The sequence below is a fragment of the Excalfactoria chinensis genome, chromosome 7 (assembly GCF_039878825.1).
Source record: "Excalfactoria chinensis isolate bCotChi1 chromosome 7, bCotChi1.hap2, whole genome shotgun sequence".
NCBI classification, from domain to species: Eukaryota; Metazoa; Chordata; class Aves; order Galliformes; family Phasianidae; genus Excalfactoria; species Excalfactoria chinensis.
Genome location: NC_092831.1, coordinates 5,895,024 through 5,915,588, shown reverse-complemented (window position 1 = coordinate 5,915,588; position 20,565 = coordinate 5,895,024). Strand labels below are relative to the sequence as shown.

At 39.9% G+C, this 20,565-nt stretch overlaps 1 protein-coding gene across 1 annotated transcript; it reads left to right on the top strand.

Annotated features, from left to right (window-relative positions):
- The first annotated feature begins 205 nt into the window (after positions 1-205).
- ACMSD (aminocarboxymuconate semialdehyde decarboxylase) lies at positions 206-20,037 on the top strand. The gene is made up of 10 exons (XM_072342230.1): positions 206-327; positions 3,724-3,768; positions 7,024-7,120; positions 9,207-9,256; positions 10,456-10,692; positions 11,723-11,816; positions 13,312-13,407; positions 13,837-14,009; positions 19,352-19,450; positions 19,740-20,037. The coding sequence occupies exons 1-10, from the start codon at positions 271-273 to the stop codon at positions 19,800-19,802; spliced, it is 1,011 nt and encodes a 336-aa protein (XP_072198331.1). The 5' UTR covers positions 206-270; the 3' UTR covers positions 19,803-20,037.
- The last annotated feature ends 528 nt before the right edge of the window (positions 20,038-20,565 follow it).

The following is a 20,565-nucleotide window of genomic DNA, read 5'->3' as shown; positions in this document are numbered from 1 at the left end:
ATATAAACACACATTCCTCCCTTTGCCCTCAGTCAGCTGTAGTTGATGCAATAATGTGGACTTTCTGCTAGAAGCCTTTGTTCTTTTGCAGAGCCACTCCTCTGGGATCTAGGCTCCCTGGTTGGTTACTGTACTGGGTTCTCGTGACCCACAGCAGGTGGATCTGAGCAGCAGCCGAAGTTAATAACTTGCTGAAGCAGGGACAAGGAGGATAGTGGCAATTACACAGCAAACTCTGTGAAACAGTATTTCTCCTTTGATACTTCCAAAATGAAAATTGATATTCATAGCCACATTCTACCTAAGGAATGGCCTGACCTGAAAAAGGTAATAAGAGTTTAGATATTCAGTGCCTTATGTTATCAGCAGCTATTGGTAGCAGTGTAATTTTTGAAGGATCACTGAATGAAGGATTCTGTTACAAATACCTGTTTTCAGTAGGTTTTTTTTTATCTAATTGGATTTTTTCTTTTTCAGATGTAAGATATTTGTATAACATGACTATGCAAAGCAAGAGTCCCCATGAGAAAAGGATGGAAAACTGTGCTGTGTTTCCCATTCTCTAGTTAAACTGGTGTCATTTTTTATTTTTGCTTGGTTTTGGTTGGTTTGGTTTTAATATTGGTGGTTTTTTGAGACCTAAATCTATATATTGATGAAGCATAAATTCCATTTTCTTGATGAAACCAGAGCTGTCAGATTCCCAAATGGTGTTTGCTTCTAATTTAAATGGAGAAATAAGCAAATGTTCGACAAGATTAATGTTACATGGAACAGAAGTCATTCAAATCTTGTGCCCAGAGGCATGAGAGCCATTCACTTCAATAGGTATTGGGTAACTCCAGCTATGGCTAACTGATGATTATGATTATTTTACTAATATCTGTTATATTTTCAGTTGCTGGAAAGAAGCAGCATATTGTATTACAAATACGAATCTCAGTTGTCACAACACTGAAGCTATAAGTCAACTTGTCTTAACTCATAATTTTTGCGTGGCACACTATTATTAGCATTCAACAGCACGAACATATTCTTGCCAGTAGCAATTTTATGATCCTGTGAAAAGTATTTGAGAATGGAAAGTGCCATTTAGGCTTTCATGTAGTAATTCTGCTCCTTTTCTTACTTGAGGTTACCAAAAGCAATGTACTCATCTGGTTCTGAGTTAGGTTGTAGAGTAGTTGCCTGAATAATTATTATCACAATTGATTATAAAGATGGATGACCACTTTTGGACCACTCAGAAGATATCACATCTTCAGAGCTACAAAGGGCACTGAAAAAAACTGCATGGTGAAATTCTATTTATAAATTGTTAACACATATAAAATCATTTGCAATTAAAAATTGCTTTCAGAATTCTAGGATAGCTATTTTTCATAACTTTGATATTTTCATTCATGAAATCAGACTAGAGAAGGCAAGAGATACATTGTTGCATCTCCTCTTATTGGAATTCTGTGTTGGCAGCAGCTTGAATGAACATTGGCTGTGTCTGCTGGTGGTGTGAACCAGCTGATTTCATTGTGCCTGTCAGTGACCACAAACGTTATTTCAGCTATGCTCTTAGGCATCTGACACGCTGACTGACACTGTTTTACACTGTACGCCCCTTTAATACTGTGAGGTTGATGATGGCAGATTCTCAGGTAAGCAGTTCGTACGCATGAGCTCTGTAAGTCCACAGCTTTAAACATGACAGTCCAGTATCAGGTTTTAGCCAGAGAGCAGCTGGAAGACTAAAAGAACAGCTTAGAAAGAAGTACTGAGATAATCTAAAATTAAGAATATACAGGGAGTAAATAGTAACGTTGTTATGCATAAAACCTCCTGGAAGAGAATGTTTCTTTCCACTAGGAATGGCTTTATAAATATTGATATTCCTTATTTATAATTACAAGAGCACGTCGATGACAAAAACAGATACACTGGATAATGCAGATGAGATGGCAGGTATTTTTTTAGAACAAATATGCCTGGTTTAAATGGGCAGGGGTTTGAATATCTGGTCTACAAAGAAAGACTACTCTTGCTTGTTTCATATGTTTATTCCTTTTATGCTCAAAATCCTTAATTAAAGAAATAAAAACCACCTTTATTCTGATTTTAAATGATTTAAATCTTTTCTGTCTATATATAAATCAAAAGGACAATAAATTCACGGAGGTGAAATCACCTCGAGAATCCCCTGATGCTCATGGCTGTATGTCAGGGATGAGATCAGTGCTGTTACCCCCAGGTCAGCTGTAGGCCAGTGCTGCATTTATTGAAACACTGATTAAAGAGGTTGATACCAAATTCTTAACAGTGAATTTCTGCCTGTTCATTTTTGTTTCCTCTGTCCTAAAGTTGGAGCTTTTTAAAGGTTTATTAATGGACCCAGAATAGAAAACAACTCTCAGAATTCCCTGGAGCTCTCTGAACATTCAAGCCATTAACACAGCTCTACACATCTCATATGTAGAAGGCCAATTAGGCAACCCAAGCATGTACACATAGTGCTACACTTCTTGCTTTTTTTTTAAAGCCTGATAAATACTGAATCCTGAATCTATGACTGGAACATTCTATTATCAAGATAATTATTTGAGAATTTAGGAGCCCATAATAGAATAATAAAAATGAACAGAAATTAATGACATTCTTCAGTAAGGATTATCAATGCATGCAGCTAAAAGCTGACAGATAAAAAGAGGGAAAGCAGTTCAAACACAGAGCAGTGAGTTTCCCTATTGCCTACGAGTTTCCTGAGCACTCTGAGGGACTCATTTTGTGCACAGCTTGTAGCTGTAGCTAACACGGAGGTAGGTCTCATTAGATATCACAGCATTTTTCATACATTTTAATACCTTACATACATAAGTACATACATGAAGCTATAGATAATAAGATTTAAATAAGATGTACCTTTGGTTGAATTCAGGAGGCCTGGCTCTGCTCACCTACAGTGGGAAAGCTGATGGTGGAGTTTCATATTGATTTTTTATCACAGGAAATTCTGGACTCTATTCACATTGTTTACTCTTCAGTGAAAGAAATCTCTGCTTCTACTTTGTTTCCTTTCAAATGTTTCTGCATAGAAAAAAATAGGAATTCTGAGCATTGTTTTCAGTGAACGCTATTTCATTATTTCTAACCTTTTAATTAATGAAAACGAAACAAAATCAGCTTTGTTTGTGTTGTATTTTAAAAACAGAATCCCTAGAAGAATCAGTGAGCATCTAAGCTTCTCCTTTCAGCTTCTCTTGGCTGTTTAAATATTAATAGAGAGAGACTGACCTTCAGTACTGCTGCTGAATCATGGAAGCTGGAAAGTGGAATCAATACATCTTTGTGCTAATGATTAACTGATTACATTTGGTTCGGATTGGAAAATTGTCACTCAATTTTGACGCTGCCACGTGTTTGATTCAATTTTAATTTATTTTTTTTCCAGTGTTAGAATATTATTCCAATTAGAACCTGAATGAGTTATGCAATGTTAAGCACTTTGAAATCAGTTTTAATACTTAAAAATGTTCTTGAACTGGAAGCTAAGCATTCAGATTTACAAATACAACTGGTATAGCCTGGATAAGCTTTTGCACTTCTACTGATGTCAGTGGGGCTGCTTACACTGAGTACATGCTTAAATATGTCTCCTGAATAAGGTACTGCTGGCTGTGAGAACTGACATTGTTATGACTATTGCACAGCACTAACTGGTCTCTTCTTTTACAGAGATATGGATATGGTGGATGGGTACAACTGGATCACCACTGCAAGGTTTGGGCTGTTTGGTGCTCTAAGCTGGTTTTGTGTTGTAGTCAGGAACAAAAACTCCCAGGGAATCCATTAAAAAGCAAAGCAGCTTTTTATGATTGGCTGAGTCTTTGATGGAGATTTATCTATAAGTCTATTTTTGTGAATTAATATCACTCAAAGTCCTAATATGCCTCTGTTCAACTTGCTTAAGACGTGAAACAAGATAGTCAGGTTACATTCTCTTGTAGGAACCGCTGTCCATTTCTTGTCATAATATCACCTAAATGTTTGAAATGGATAGCTCTTAGGAGTAGTTTTTCCTAAGACGTGTCAATCTGAAGTAGATAACACAGAATTCTTTTAGTGATTATCTGTATGAGAAGCAAAAACAAAGGGAATTAGTATTTTAATAGAAGTCTAAGAACTTTATCATGGAAATGTCTTCAAAGAGGAATAGTAACTTCTGTAATGTTATGATAACAAGGAGAACAAATGTTAATTTCAATAATCAAGACCAATAGGAACAGTACAAAGATTCTGGAAGTGTCCAATCCTTGCAAGCTAATAATACCCACTGCTGTTGTTCAGTAATATGCAAGGCTATGCCAACAAATGCCTAATAGCCTTTGATGAAAGAGGGCCACAGGATGTGAAGGCTGGGACCAAGAATGAGGAGCAAACAAACACTATGCTGAAATTTCAGCTCTCAGCCTAAGCAGGCATGGGAGGAGAGAACAAGCCACCTGCTGAATCAAAGTGTGGATGGCACAGCTTCTGAGATTCTGGTAGGTGCAGGAAGGGGAGACTCAGACAGTTTTAGCAGCTTAGCTGTTTGTTACAGGCCTCATGCTAAACCTCCTTGCTAAAAACAGCTCACAGAGGAACTCTGTGGCAAGTCAATAATAGCCTTATATTCTCTGCAGAGAACTCTGCCTAGCCTACTTCTGTCTGAAAATGTTGCATGAAAAAAAGTGCACGGCAAAGTAAAATCCTGGTCAGACATGGAGCTATGGAAGTTAATTCTTGTTAATTCTTATGATTTTTTAGATTTATTATTATTTTAAAGGTAAACCTTCTCGAGCTTCAAAGAAAGAAAATAATTACACACATGTTTTAAGAAGGGCAGTTTGGGATGTAACTGATTCGCTTAGTGATGCAGTAACTTTAAATGTGTGTAGCTCACTGAACCAAATCAGCCTCCTGGACCTGATTCTTAAATCTCTCTCTCTTAATGTTCAAATAAATTAATTAAGGCCTTAAATATTGGATATTGTTAAGAATAGCACAGCACAGCTCCAGCAGCCATTGCTTTGGAACCTGAAAAAAATTTCTTCATCATCTGTGTTTCATTCTCACTACTGCAAAAGCTTCTCACCAGCTGAGGTGTCTGAGTGATTCCTTATTTAAAAAATACGAGGTGCAGATTAGTGGCAGTGTCTGGAGGCAACAACTGTATGACTGATTTTCAGTCATGCTGTTGCTGGGCCAGATCTTTCTATCCTGACAGACGTGAGCACGAATCTATTCAGACGATCACATTCTGCTTTCCTTCATAATCAAGCCTATTGTTGCTCACATGCAATGCAGCGAGTTTAGCCTTGACCTGTAGGATGTTTTTGTTCACAAAGAATCAGTTAATGCAAGGGAAAATAGGAAACTGTTCAGTGAACTCTCTAATGAGAACAACACAGTGCTTATTAAAATCTTTCCTACATTGCAAACCCTGCTGCAGCGTTCAGAGAACTACTGCTCATCTCAGCATTTATGTACGAGCACTGTCAAGGTTGCTGGTGAAGCTACAATCTGTCCAACACTGTTTTCAGTATCAGCAGAAGGAAATATATATGAATTCAGCTGCCGTGCTTTAGCTTTGCCTGAGGAAAGAATTAAAATTCACCTGTGTTCAAAGAAATACTGCCAGCAGTAAACCAGCAAAGGCCACACAACCTATTTGTATGTGATACGGCTCAGTTCTACTATGTCTGTTCTCAGTTCTTACACCCCAAATATTTTTCCGTTCATTAGGCAGTCGGCAGCATTGGGCTCATCTTTTATTTTTAACACAACGGAGTGCATGGTGCATGGCTAGGGTAAGGCTTTCTGTCAGCTTGGAAAATCAATTTTACAAGAACTTGAAGTATATTACCAGATGATCAGGATTATGGAGTTGTTATTACTGACTGCAGCACTTCAAGTCATTTTCACAAACCATGATACGGCTAACAGGTAACTTGACATTTTGCTGAGGTAGTACAGTTAGATTTGCTGAAGAGTGCTTTAAAATATTCATTAGACCGGTATATTTGTGAGCAGTGTCTAAAGTTAATAGCAAATGCAAGGTTAAGAATAGCCTGGCTTCTCAGAGGATGAAGGCAGAAGCTCCACTCTGAATAGTGAAATTGTGTAGGTTTTTGCTGTTTTAACATATTCTGTTTTAACAAGTTTTTATTTAGCAAAATAGACAGGTGCTCTAAGGATCCTCGTTCAGATGAGTTTTGCTAGGAAGAATAAAATGGCCTTTGGAGAGAGAAAATTCCTTTTCCATAAGGGGCAGAAGGCTGCCCTGCATTTCGCTGGTGTTTACTATGAAGGTGAAAGAAGGACTCCTGTGCGTTCTCATAATTTATCTGGCTTTCCATTTTCATCTGCAAACGCAGTGTCTCCTTCTCCCTGTACATTTCCTGCACGGCCACATTTACCTGTCCCATATCCACACAGTGGTGTAGATCTTCTGCCTCAAACTATTTCCACTTAGCCCCAAAGAAGCAACAAGCAACCAAAAATGACCAGGCCTTACAAATATTGGTGAATTATATCTAATCAATTAGTGCTAAGCCAATAGAAAAAACATCTTGTAAGTCCTTACAAATGCATAGAGACATGCGGCCACGTACATCACTGTCCTACTAATCATCTTGGGACAGCTGGCAAGTCAACCAAAGAAATAAGATTGAAAAGGATGTTTCCATGTTCACCCTTATAGGAGCAGTACTGAATTTCCTGACCTTGATAACAGTTTGAATTTTTTTAAGTTTGGGAACTGGTGGCAAACAAGGAAGATACGCAGTAGGTCAGTACCAAGTCAGGTCAGGTAGAGGCTTAACACTGTGTTTAGATTTGTGGGATTGTTTTTCATTGTTTTGTGTGTGTGTGGTTTGGGGATAAACTTTCACTAAAGTTTAGCTGCAGTTATGACACAACTAAATTAAAGTTACTATATAAATTGGCGTGTACTACTTTGTCACATCTATAATATGTGAAAATGTCATTTCACAGGGACAGGCAAAGATGATGAAGGATGGAAAGGTTTTTAGAGTTATTCAAGAGAACTGCTGGGATCCAGTAGTACGGATTAAAGAGATGGACCTATCAGGTACCTCCACAAAGGAACTGAAATCTTTGTGTCTTGTTCAGAACACTGCTCTGTTAGTGCACCCGAAAGTGCTTAATAACTGCATCAAAATTAAGATTTATCAGTCTGCATCCTTAGCTTAAATCCATTAGAAATCAGTGAAAACTGATTTGTTTTATATCCAGACTCAAACTGATCACGTTCCCGTAACTTTCCTCATTTTCAGTAGCAATTTCTTCCCCAGATGGGCTCACTGATTTCAGGGGGATTGTTAATGCAATAAGGAACTAGCTGATATAATTGCAGATTGCAGAATCTGGACTTGAAAAGAGACGTTCCAGGTATAGACGTGATGTACATTACAGAGGAAACCATTTCATTTGCATTCCAAATGTTAGGAGTCTGCTCATTTTTTTTTTTATCTAATTGTTTCCCTTCATAATATTTCTTTCTGTTTCTGTATATTTGCTAGAGGATTGCAAGCCTAGAGAACTGCTACCATTACTTCCTCAGGAAAGAGTTTTCCTGATTTAGAAAGAAACTTAACCACACACCATGACTGTAATTTCACCTTCTAGCAGGTTTCTGTGTGTCACTAAATAAGATCTGCAGAGAGACAGAATGAGCAAAAAATCAATGATTTCTTGGTTCTTACTGATGCTGTAATTCCAAGTTCTTTTTGCAAGAGCAATGCTAGCTTACTAGAGATTATCTGTTCTCAGATTGAGGCCTCCATGATCACTATTTTACTTTTCCAATGGAAATGATAATATAATTCCAACATGTTAGAAGATATCTGGAGTCTTTCTCCTAATGGAAGTTTACTCTGCAACACATAACATAAGCCTGTCTGGGAAAACACAACTCAGATTGCTTTCAACTGCCTTATTGTCAACCCGGAGAAGAACTTCAGACTCCAAACATCAGACATTTAAGTGGGAATGGGTGCTGCTTTGATTGGGTTGTAATCATTTCCCAGAGTTAACTCCGGGATTCTGTGGGGTTACCACAGCACTCAGCTGCAGTGTCGATGCCCTTGGGCATTTTTCCTTTTCAAATATTTCCACTACTGGCAAGTTTCTAATCATTCTGCCCATCTAATTGCTGTAGGGAAAGAAAAAGATAGGAGCAATTTATCAACTTTTTGCAACAAATGTCCAGAAAAGAAAATGTATCAGAAAACCAAATAAAACCAACAGCACAACACCTCTTCACCAACAGAACAGTGCTCGCTTGCTTAAAAAAGTAGTAATAATAATAACCTTAAACTGTGTGTCACAGCACCATCTGGTGACATGGACCATAAAAATATCCCCTTTTATTGTAGCACTCCAGAGACACAACTATCAGTTAATTAAGTGTGAAAGTAAATGAGTACCCGGTGTTTTTCATTCCTCTCATTCTTCTAATTATAAGGACTGTGGGCCATATTTATTCCTTTCAGTTTACACAGCTCCACCTACTTACTGCAAAGACAATTTTATGTAGTGCAAACCAAAAGATAAACTTCCAAGCACGTCATCATTTTTGAGCAGAGACACAGGGAGTCTCTGTGCTGAACAAATCCAGTATCACTCATTGCCATCTTTTGAATTAGTATTCTTACTGCTTACAACTAAGTTATTTTTTTTAAAGCACAATAAAAAATGTGCATAGATATTACAATATGAGATGGTGCTGCAATCTGGCTTAAAATTAAAGAAAAAATTAGTTTTGCATCTCACTGTTTAGTTAAATCATAGAATGCTTAGAGTTGGATGGGGCCTTTAAAGGTCATCTAATCCAATTCCCCTGCCACAAACAGGGACATCCACAGCAAGATCAGGTGCTTAGAACCTGGTCCAGCCCGGCCTTCATACTAACCTGCTGTTAGTATGAAAGTTCTATCTTTTTTTTTTCCTTAGCAAAAATATTCCAATCCTAATAAGCTGATACACCACAAGATTTATTACCACGATTCTCAATTAGCAAAAAGCAGATTGTATCCATGCTCAAGTCATTTCATTCTTCCTTTTCTACGCTTCCGCCTTACACACCGAAGTGCTTTCTTATTTTTAACATCTTATCAAAAGAATGAAACATTAATAACTGTCTTTTTCTTTCTCAGGAGTTACAGTCCAAGTCCTTTCCACTGTCCCTGTAATGTTCAGTTACTGGGTAGGTTCCTACTGCCATTTTTTGTTATTCACGTTACAATTCTTTTTTTAAAAAACTAAATGTATCTTCCTGGAAATGAAGTGATTGAAATGGCTGTTGGAGCACAAGTGTAAATGGGGAATTGTTCTGCTGAGAAAAACAGAAGGAAAAATAGAAGAGCCAGCAGGGCTGCACTCTGCAGTACATCCAGTAGGACAGAATGAGACACTGATAGAATTTCTGTTGGGGATCTTATGTCGGGTAGCTGGAAACACAGAGAAAGAATTCACAGAGCACAAAGCCCTGCTAAGCAGGAAGATGGACTGATGGACTGATCCCATGACAGGCATCAGGAAGCATTTTCACATGCACTAAAAGTTCAAAGATTTTGTCTCGCTTTCTTTTAAATGTGCCATGGGAGGAGAACCCAGAGTCCTTTGAACCTTAAAATCCAGTGGCAAAATTAAGTTCATGTGTTCCCTTCACTGCTTGATCTTGTATGCATCAAAGAAGTAGGAACAGTCTGGTAAGATAAACCATAGCAATATGGTGCTCTAAATACATTATTAGTTTGAATGTTTGGGTATATATAAGTAGTACTACTGAAATTCTGCTTAAATTATTTAAAAATTTGCACTGACATCTATGGGATTTTTTTCCCATTAAAATGTATTGGGAAAAACAAACAAACAAACCTGGAAATAAATGGTGTGGATGTTGCAGTTTCTAACTAGAATTGTAACTTATTTTTTTTCTAAATGTTAGAGAGTTTTGCTCTGTTTCATCTGTAAATTACCATGTTCCAGCATTCCACATCCCTCGTATTTTTCTCTTCAGCTTCTATGATAGGATGGTAAATATTAACTGCTATGTTTGAAAATGAATTGCTGGGGTTTTCGCATTTGGAAGAACAAAAAGAGAGGACTGGTTTACGCAAAAGACCAGATACTTCAGTGCATCAGCAACCTGGGCCGCCTCGTGCTCCTCCTGAGTGCTAAAGGCAGACACAGTTGATGTAATATTCAAGACAGGAAGAACTGTAGTCAGAGGATTTAAAACAAAGCAAAATTTGATTTCCGTTCATTCGGAACTGTAAAGTAAATTTCAGTTTCAAGCCCTGTCTCTGATCTGTTTGCAGTGACATTTAACCGGTATCTTCCAAGGGTGATAACATTTGAGAACTATATTTTAATGTACTATTCTGCTTAATATCTTATCAGGCGAAACCTCAGGATACTTTAGATCTATCCCAGATGTTAAACAATGACTTAGCTGACACAGTAAAAAAGTACCCCAAGAGGTTTATTGGCTTGGGGACGTTACCTCTACAAGCTCCAGACCTGGCTGTGAGGGAAATGCATCGGTGTGTGAAGGAACTTGGATTTCCAGGAGTACAGATAGGATCTCATGTCAACGAGTGGGACCTAAACGCACCAGAACTCTATGATATTTATGCAGTGAGTAAATGTTTCTTTCCTTATTTGTGGGAATTCGGGGACACAGAGTTCTATCTAGAAGCTTATCAATACGTATTCAATCATTAGCTGAATGTATACCTACATGAAAACAGCGGACCCTTCTAATCTCACAGTGTAAATGAAGGAACATTTGCAAAAGACTCTCACTAGTTTTATTTCATGTCTTGGACACCAGGCGACTACAAACATTACTTTAAAACTGCACCACTTTAAGAAGAGTGCATCTCCAGTGTATTGAATTCACAAATTCACTAATCCAGTCTGCTTAAACCAGTCAGGTAACATTGAATTCTGCGACTGTTTGATCCCAAGTTTCTTATTTACCAAGTGAAATCAGCACAATTTCCCACCATATACTTATATCTGACTGATCACTAGTTAATTAAATGTATCAGTCTGCCAAGCCACTTACCGAGTTGCTATTTTCAATTTACAAATGTATATAACCATTACTCCTTAGAATCCAAAAGTTGCATCTTTATTTATATAAGTGTGGGTAAATAAACCTGATTTTTTCCAAAGTGTGACAATCTCCCTAGCAACAAGAGGAGGTCCAGAAATAAAGCTGACAAAACAAACCTGTTAAATCCTGGTTGAGCACATGAATGACTGATTATTATATACTTAAATTTAAGCACATACTTAAATAACTCAGTCAGGAGCAGCATCCTATATTGCTGTTCTGCTTTTCTTTCCAAAGTTATCAGTCGTTTTGGAGAAATTACTGTATTTGTATAGACGTGGCTTCTTGATCAAATGCAGCTAGATTTCTAACTCAGAGGGTCAAAGAGGACAAATGTAGTGCAACAGCCATGAACACGAGGGAAAACTTCTTTACTTTGAGGGTGACGGAGCCCTGGAACAGGCTGCTCTGAGAGGTTGTGGAGTCTGGGCCTATTTACAGCACTAGTCCCAAGTATGATTACACAGGAAACCTTTAAGCATGACTAAAAACTAAGATGTATTTTGGCAAGATTAAGACATAGTTTCATTTTTATTTTTGCTGCAGGCTGCTGAACAATTGAATTGCTGCCTTTTTGTACACCCCTGGGACATGCAGCAGGATGGAAGGATGTCCAAATACTGGTTTCCTTGGCTTATAGGTGGGTGTAGATTTATTTTGCTTAATTTATAATTACAAACTGTCACTAGATTATGCCCAGGAGATTGTTGTGATTGTACTAGGACAGAGAAAAATGACACGCTTCTTCTTTACAATCAAGCACTACAATTAGATCTGTCATGGAAATCCAGTAGGCATTTCTTGTTAAGCCTGTATAGTTTGCCCACCTTTTTGTATCTAGAACTGAAATTAATAAGACTAGCAATAGAACACAGTATTTTCTCTTGTTCTAAATACAGAGAGCAAATGACTGGGGGAAATCAACTGCCTCTGAAATGCAGTCACAAAAAGTAACATAAGTGAATGAAGAACAGGTAGAATAAGCAAAACCAAACATTATTTCCTATAATTTCCTAGTAATAGGTTGACTGGTGAGGAAATAGTGAATCTAACTCATATCAACAATAGTTGAAACAACTTGTACTTTGGAAGCTCACAAGAGATGCAGGGAACTCATCTGGTTTCTCTTTTATTCCCCACCAAGCTGGGTAAATGAGGATGACACCGTATAACAAGAAATACATAGAAATTTTTTAGACAGATTCCACCCTCGCTTACTCTTTGTCATGATTTCCAGTGGAGATGTCCTGAACAATATCTATACAATGTGCAAATTATGTGTGTTCTGAAAAGCATACTGTCCCATCCAAGAGCGCATTGTTTTAATGCAGTAGCAGTTTTCTTTTTCAGAGAAGGCTCTACAAAACAGACTTAAAAAGAGATTAAAATTGTTACATCTTCCTGCCGGCATTAATAATCAGAAAGATTTTCCTAGTAAGTCCACAAGGCTTTGCATCTGAGAGTATAGTACAGAGATGAAATAAAGACACCCTTTTGTGATGGACAGGTATTGTTTCCCCCTAAAAGAGAGGAATTCCAGCATTTCCTAATTTCCAAGACGGATGTCTAAAGTTATGCACCAAAATAAGGTGCTATTATAAATATATCTAGCATGCTCAGAAACTGAGACTTGATGTTGGAACCTAAATTGTTGCTAGGTACCTAACGCTGGGTATCCAAGCTACCCAATGCAAAAGATTGTGGGAACTGACATGACATCATATTAAAGCCTGTGTTGGAATATGCGCCGACATAGCTGCCCCACTTTCCACATAAAGGAAAACCAGAAGCACAGGTAAAAAGAGAACAGTCTATTCCAGACTTGTCTTTGAGGTAGTAAAACTGGGAAGCCAAGCCAGTACTGTACAGTTCAGGACATACCCCATGCCCATGCCAGCCAGCTGACTTCATCATGTAAGATATAATGTAGGCTTAGTATTCAGCTGATCTCAGCTTCCAGTTCTGTGTCATTTCAATTAGTGTTGAAGGCCGTGTTCCCTTAACAAAAATGATGCATAACCTTTGGTAGCTGCTCTGTAACTGTTATTTTTTCAGTAGGCTCAAGGCATATTGAAAGAAAAGAAGATAACATTTAAAACTGAAAGGTTGGCTTGATAAAGCTTTTTTCTTCATAGGCATGCCAGCAGAAACAACCATGGCCATTTGCTCCATGATTATGGGAGGAATTTTTGAAAAATTCCCTAAGCTGAAAGTTTGCTTTGCACACGGAGGTAAGCAATTCACTTGTTCTTTAGCTGAGCAAAGTATAACTATTTTCTGGTATGCCAGATGATGGCATTACTACTTTAAGCCTGCCCCTCACTGAGTACTATTAGCACAGTGAGGATATCTGCCAGATAGGTTGCTCATACAAACATTTTCTATCATATTTCAGCCGGTGTTTGAACTGCTATGACAGCCTCAGGGAAAGCGAGAAGGGAAGGGAGGAAGGAGGCAGTTTATGGGTAGGGAGCAGTAAGAATCTGGGTGTCACTGTAGCAAAGAAGTGGAAAACAGAGAAAGAAAATAGTGAAATAGAATGAATAAAAAAATGCCAGTGCAGAGCCCTTCTCCTCTAGTTAGCTAACAATACAACTTACACATCTCTGTTTTTCCTCCTATACATTTTCAGTTTTTGTTGCTAAAAATTCTCCTTGCAGGAGGTACTTTTCCATACACAGTGGGGCGAATCTCCCATGGATTCAACATGCGCCCTGATCTGTGTGCAGTGGATAATAAAGTGGATCCAAGAAAATACCTCGGTTCATTTTACACAGACTCTCTTGTTCATGATCATGGTGCACTAAGGCTCCTAACAAGTGCAATAGGAGAGGTGAGTTTTCATGCTTCCAGAAGCCGGTGAGTTATTCTGGATTTAATTCCCTCTATCAAATAGCAAAAGCAGAGAAGAGTAAGAAAGCTGGATGACGATAGCATATTTACACAGAAAAATCAAAAACGAAGCTATTATAAACTGAGGCGCTTATGCAGTGTTGATAATGTTCCTTACTATAATAAGGAGATCTTGAAGTGGTGTTTTAATCCAGGAAATGATCCACTGTGAACCCTAGTTCAGAGAGACTAGTGTGAGGTTGATCGGGATTTAGGATCCAAGGGAACGGCACGGAGCTGTATCAGCAGAAGGCCAGGCTGGGCGTGAAGAATAGATTCTTCCCCAGAGGGTGGCTGGGCCCTGGAACAGGCTGTGCAGGGCAGAGATCACAGCACTGAGCTGCCAGAGTTCAAGGAGTCTTTAGACACAGCTCTCTGACATAGCCTGGATTTTGGGTGGTCCTCTGTGGAGCCAGGGGTTGGACTCAGTGATCCTTATGGGATAACCTGTAATTCTAGGGTGAGACTGAAAGCAAAAACAATCATTTGGAGACTCACTTTCAAATGGCTTAATTGCATACTTCTTCAGGAGCATATACAAAGAAATCAAATAGAATTTCAGCTTGGAATGCTGTTGGCATTAAAAAGATAGTATTACAGCACATTTCTGTAGGGATCCTGCAAACAATATTTTAATCATTAGAGTAGAAAGTGAAGAAATCTTTATACTTTAGCAGCCTGTTTAAATCATGTACTGTGTGCATCATAAAATCTAAGACCATTCAAATAATTTCTTTTTGTTAGTAACTGAAATGATTCCTTCTTATTACCAAATGTTCCAGAAAGCGTGGAAGATGCTATAATAAGTACCTACAAATCAGCAAGAGGCTTGTATGTGTGTCTGGTTCTCCAGAGCTCACCAGATAACGAAAGCAGAAATACAAACTCTTGACATTAGCTTGTCTTGTCAACAACTGTATCCCTCTTTCCTGTATATTAGTTGGTAGGCTCACGTAATGCTCTCTTGGGTAGGAGGCTGCTGTCATCAATGGCTCTTGTAGGACAACTAAGCCAAGTGTTTTCTTTCTTCTAAAGAAAAGTACTGTTGGTTTCCCATATTCATCTCTAACACTGTGAGCAGGCAGCTGGAATAATTCTACCCAAGAAGTCATACAGCAACGACTTGCCTAGGCCAAAACATAATAAAGCAGAATAAACAACTGCTTTTCTATATGTTGGAACTCTGAGCCCAAATCTCTTCCATTGGAAATCCATAGGTTTTCAGTCTGCTCACTGTAGTGTTTACATTCCCTACAGTGCTTTTGCTTTTTAGGAAAACTGCATTTGAAAATTCATGAAAAATTCAACACTGGCAGCACATCTGCAGCCTGAAACAATACTGTGGGAGGTTTTGTAAAGTGTATATACACACGGTGTATGCACACATGCAGCGACACTACAGCTATAAGGAAGGGAGGGAGAACAGCTCTTTCTTAAATCCATCGTGAATGAAAAATAGAGGCAGCCCTGCCCACAGCACGGTTGATCACAACATGATCTTTAAGGTCCTTTCCAATCCAAGCCACTCTATGATTTTATGATTCTATGACAGCATAGCAAAGATGAAGTGGATATCACCAATCTGAACAGGAATAGAAAGACAAAAGGGATCCCTTGTTTTGTATTCCCCACCAGACAGCTATAGCAGCACCTGTATCTTACTAATTGGGCGAGTCTGGTGTATTAGTGGGCCAAAAAAGCTTTGTGTTCTCATACTGAGAAGACATGCTGTACTCTGTGCACCCTCATACCTGTTTCTTTCTTCCTAATTCAGGAGGTAGTCTTGCTTTGTTCAATGAACTGACTGCAGTTTCATGACACGCAGCTTTCTTTGCCAGGCTGGGTATTACCTGTGCTTGAGTGACCGGTTGATACCTTAAACAAGGATTAAATCCCTGCCTTTTCAGTGTCCTCACATACAGTGTCTCCTTCACAGAACCATGTATTTTATGTCAATTTTTAGCATTAACAAGCACACACAGCATACAGATATCTGAACAGAATAAATGCAACCGTCTTGTCTATGTAAGGAAGACTTAGTTGGTATTTGGGTGGTTGGCTTCAGGGCCAGCAAACCATCTACAGCCTGCTTCATCTACAAGTCATACCATGACATGACTATATTTCAGCTGGCCATGTGCATGTGCTGGTAATATCATTAGCCATGTCTGTTTTACTTTATCATACATTTTTCCTGCTCAAAGGATTCCACAGCCAGAATAGCAAAAAATTAGGCTGCCAAGATGCACTTGTTAGACAGTAGTGCATTCATGGTTGATATCATCATTACAGTGAAACTACTTATGAAGCAAGATTTCATTCCAAGTAACTGAGTAGTTTAATTAGAATGAGATTTCCTTCTTCCTTACAGTGAAACAGGATGAATTATTTGTATGTAAACAACAGACCAGGCTGAAAAGCCACGAATCAGAGCCCCAAAACCTGAATGCTTTTAACAATCAGGAGAACTTGGAAAGCAGCACATTTTCTTTCTCTTTTTCATAGCCTACAGCACCTTATCCACATCACATTTTCAAGCCTTACTTTATTACTATGAAAATTTTGAAATCCCTTTTTCCCATTAAATTTGATATTCTCACATTTCAAGAGTCACCAACACGTGAAGTATTAGCAGAATAACATGTAAGAGAAATAAATTCTGAGCTAAAAACAATGTGATTGGGTCTCAAGCGTGATACTGTGACTTTAGAAGCTGTAGGTTTGAAATAGGGCAGCTCTCTGGAGTCCAGCTAAGAGCTGTGCAGGAAGGGCAGCGGTGTGTGCACAGATCTCCACACACGTGCCTACAGGTCCTTAGGGAACAGCCATTACCTGGCATCAGAATATCATGTGGGCCTTGAGGTTATGAATATTAAAATCCGAGTCGTGTGTGTTTGATCTCATCTGTTCTTATTCTGTGGTACAGGTTAATTTGACACGATCCCAGTTAAAGGAAGCCAAAATAAACATCTCTGAGAAATCATTTTGTAAGACTGCAGAATTACTCCCCATGACGAAGCAGCACAAATATAGCTAAGCAAAAATTCCCCAGCGGTACTGGGTATAAAGAGTAACGAACCGAGTTGACAGACAATTAAATGAGCCTCTCTCCGCAAAAATTTCCCCATGGTGCTTCCTTGAGAGCCATCACCAGAAGGTACAAAACCATTTCGGTCCAGAAGTTGGAGCTGAACTGGCTCTAGCAATCTGGTCTCTTCTGCAGATGTATCCTGACAGCAGGAGAGAAGGCAAATACAGTTTTTCACTAAGGGGAAGGACCCACAGAATCTGTGAGATTCGTTTTAACATCCTGTACTACTGTGAAAAATAAAAGCTGTTGGGTATAAGGGCTCACTCAGGTTAATCGTCAGCCATATTCACCTTCCTAACAATGAGATGCTTTATTGAGACACTGGGCCTTTCCTTCTATGGAAAATGAACTTTGCTGATAACGTGATAATAGATAACTATTATCTATCTATTATTAGCATAGCTAACATGCTAGGAGCATTGCTCATCTGCAGAGACTTAGAGGACTTCTCTAAGGCCAGCTGGATAAAGACGAGGACTGCAGTTCTTATTTCTATAGGTGGGTACAAACTGATGCTCAGATTATAAAGGGCCTAACAAATAGCAGTAATAATGCTGCTTCTGGGTTTTCTCATTATTTTACAGCTCTTAATTTTGCTGCCTATGAATAAACCACATAATTAGCTGCGAAACACTTTAAACTAGAGGAAAAAGGAAAAACAGATTAAAATAACATAAGCAGATTGTTTCAATGAGGGGGTGGGATCTCTTTCTTTGAATCTCAGACAAGAATTTACAAGCCATTCTGGCCTACTTAACCTTAACTAGTAAGCATCTGGTACTAGTACTAGTAATGCCTCGGTACCCAATTGAACATGATAAATAAAAGGTATTTAGCTGTTCAATTGGACACTCATCCAAATATATTTTATATAATCTAGACTCAAACTGATGCAGTAGACAGAGGGCTGTAAAACCTCCTGCTCTAATCTTAAGGGGAGACTTTCCTAATAAAGTATAGACCAACCATATAGAACAGAACAATAGAATTAGCGCCTCCTGCTTGGATCGCCTAAAGCTTGTGGGGGCTTTTTCAGAGACTCTCTGGTGACACCTACTGGAGATAAGATAGATAAGCAGCAATTGTCAAAACCATTGACAAGTGTAACTGAAATTGTGTTCTTTCAGTATCGGTAACTGAGTTCAAATACTGCCATGAGCCCCCCAGAATTCGTGAGTTTGACTTTAAGTTTATGAGACGTTTCAAACCAGCTATTTTTTAACTAAAAACGCGGCTTTCAAATCACAGAATCACCAGGGTTGGAAAAGACCCACAGGATCACCCAGTCCAACCATCCACCCATCACCAACAGTTCTCACTAAACCACGTCCCTCAACACAACGTCCAAACATTCCTTGAACACCTCCAAGGCTGGTGACCCCACCAGCTCCCTGGGCAGCCCATTCCACTGCCCGACCACCCTTTCCTAACGTCCAGCCTGAACCTCCCCTGGCGCAGCTTGAAGCCATTCCCTCTGGTCCTATCCCCAGTTACATGAGAGAACATATTCATATTGGCAGGAGATGACGCTTAAAAGAAAGTAGAGTCCTGATAAGATCAAGTGAGTTGGCAATATTCACTCCCTCAAGCAGATGATATGGGGAAATATCAATGCAAATTGGAGATGAACCTATCACAAAGTGGATCCACTGGGGCTCTGCCTATTTATTTTCATCTCTGATACCAGCAAGGATACATGCAGATTTTTACTGAATCTTCTTTTTTTTCTGACTGCACCTTTCAGAAATAAAACCGTTTTGATTGATGTATTTTTTATTACATGTCCTTCTCAAACAGAAGTGGATGTTTGTGTGTGTGTGTGTTCATCTGTGTGTGTCCTTCAGAATGTCTGACTCAAGAATCCAAATCCAGGCATTCCTTCAGGGTTTGGTATAAGAGCTTCCTGGGACGCTTGCAGCAATCTGCCTGAAGCTTTCGTGGTCCTTTTGGACTATGAAACAGACAATGGTTTATTTCAAGTTTACATTCACCAATAAACTCGTCTTTGTTTTGTGGCTTTGGGTTTTTTTCTGGAATCCAGGGCCTACCTTTGCATTCACCTTCATAATTCATCAGCTCCTTCCAAGTTCATAGTTGTATTTCCCTGTTGTTTATTATACATTCCAGAAAGCACATGCAACTATGCCGTTTCCTGCTACTACAATACATACAATGTGTTTCTTTATTACCAGGACAGAGTTATTTTAGGGACAGATTACCCTTTTCCACTGGGGGAACTCGAACCCGGAAAACTGATCGATTCAATGGACGATTTTGACAATAAACTGAAGGTATCACCTTTCCATTGGGGCTTTTTGCTTTGATTTTGGATGTGTTTGGGCTTGTGGGTGGGGTTTTGGTTTTTCTAAGTTTAATTTTAGACCTGAACGCCAACAATAAAAGCACTGTTAACTCAGGGGAGCGCTCTGATTGCTGCAAGGGCTGAGCGAGCCGTTTGCTCTCTGTAGCACAGCTCACGAGGGCGCTGTAAGGCACGGCTGGAAGCCTTGTGATGCGGGCATCTGCCTTCCCGTCCGAGTGAGCGCACAACAAACGTACACGAGTGTTTTGTTTCCGCAGGATAAGCTCAAGGCTGGCAATGCTCTGGAATTTTTGGGGCTTAGCAGGAAGCGGTTTGAATAACGCCGAAGGAACCACAGAGGCCGAACTCCAGACGTAGCCCTGCGCTCTTTGGGGCCGCTTCTCCCCCCCCGTGACGGTACCGCCCAATAAAGCCGGTGAGCCGTTATTACAGCGCTGCGTTATTTGCGCACAGCCGCGGCGTTTCCGTGCGCCTGAGGACGGAGGTTTCCCTCACGCAGCCCTGAAACCCCCGTTTGCACACAGAAAGCGTTAAGGCCGAAGTAAGAGACGGGCAGCTCTCATGCCTTCAGCACGCCGACTTTCGCACACTTAAACGGACTTAAGAGGAAAATAAGGTTTCCCCATACACTTAAACCAGCGTAATTCACCCTTCGCGTTCTGCCGCACGGCAGCGCCCGGCCGTGAGGCCCCGCACTGAGCAGTACCTGTCTGTTCCCGCGGACACTGACTCCGCGATCCCAAGCGGCTACTGAACCTATCATGGTGCACTGCACGATGTCGGTGCGGCGCACCCGCCGGCCGCGGCACAGAACCCTGCGGGCGGACGGGCGGCTCGCGGCCTTCCTGCCGACCCTTTCACTCACGCTCCCGCGCTCACACGGCGCGAGCCGAGCGGCACTGAGCGCCGAGCCAATCAGCGCCGGGCAGCCAGCCCGTATTCAGCCAGCCCGTATTCAGCCAGCCCGTATTCAGCCAGCCATTTCCGTACTCGAGAGGCCGGCTCTTTAGCAGGGCCGGCTGCGGACATTGCGTAGCTGTTCCGGTCGTCGCACTCGGCGGGGCGGCCTCCGCGCGTCACGTG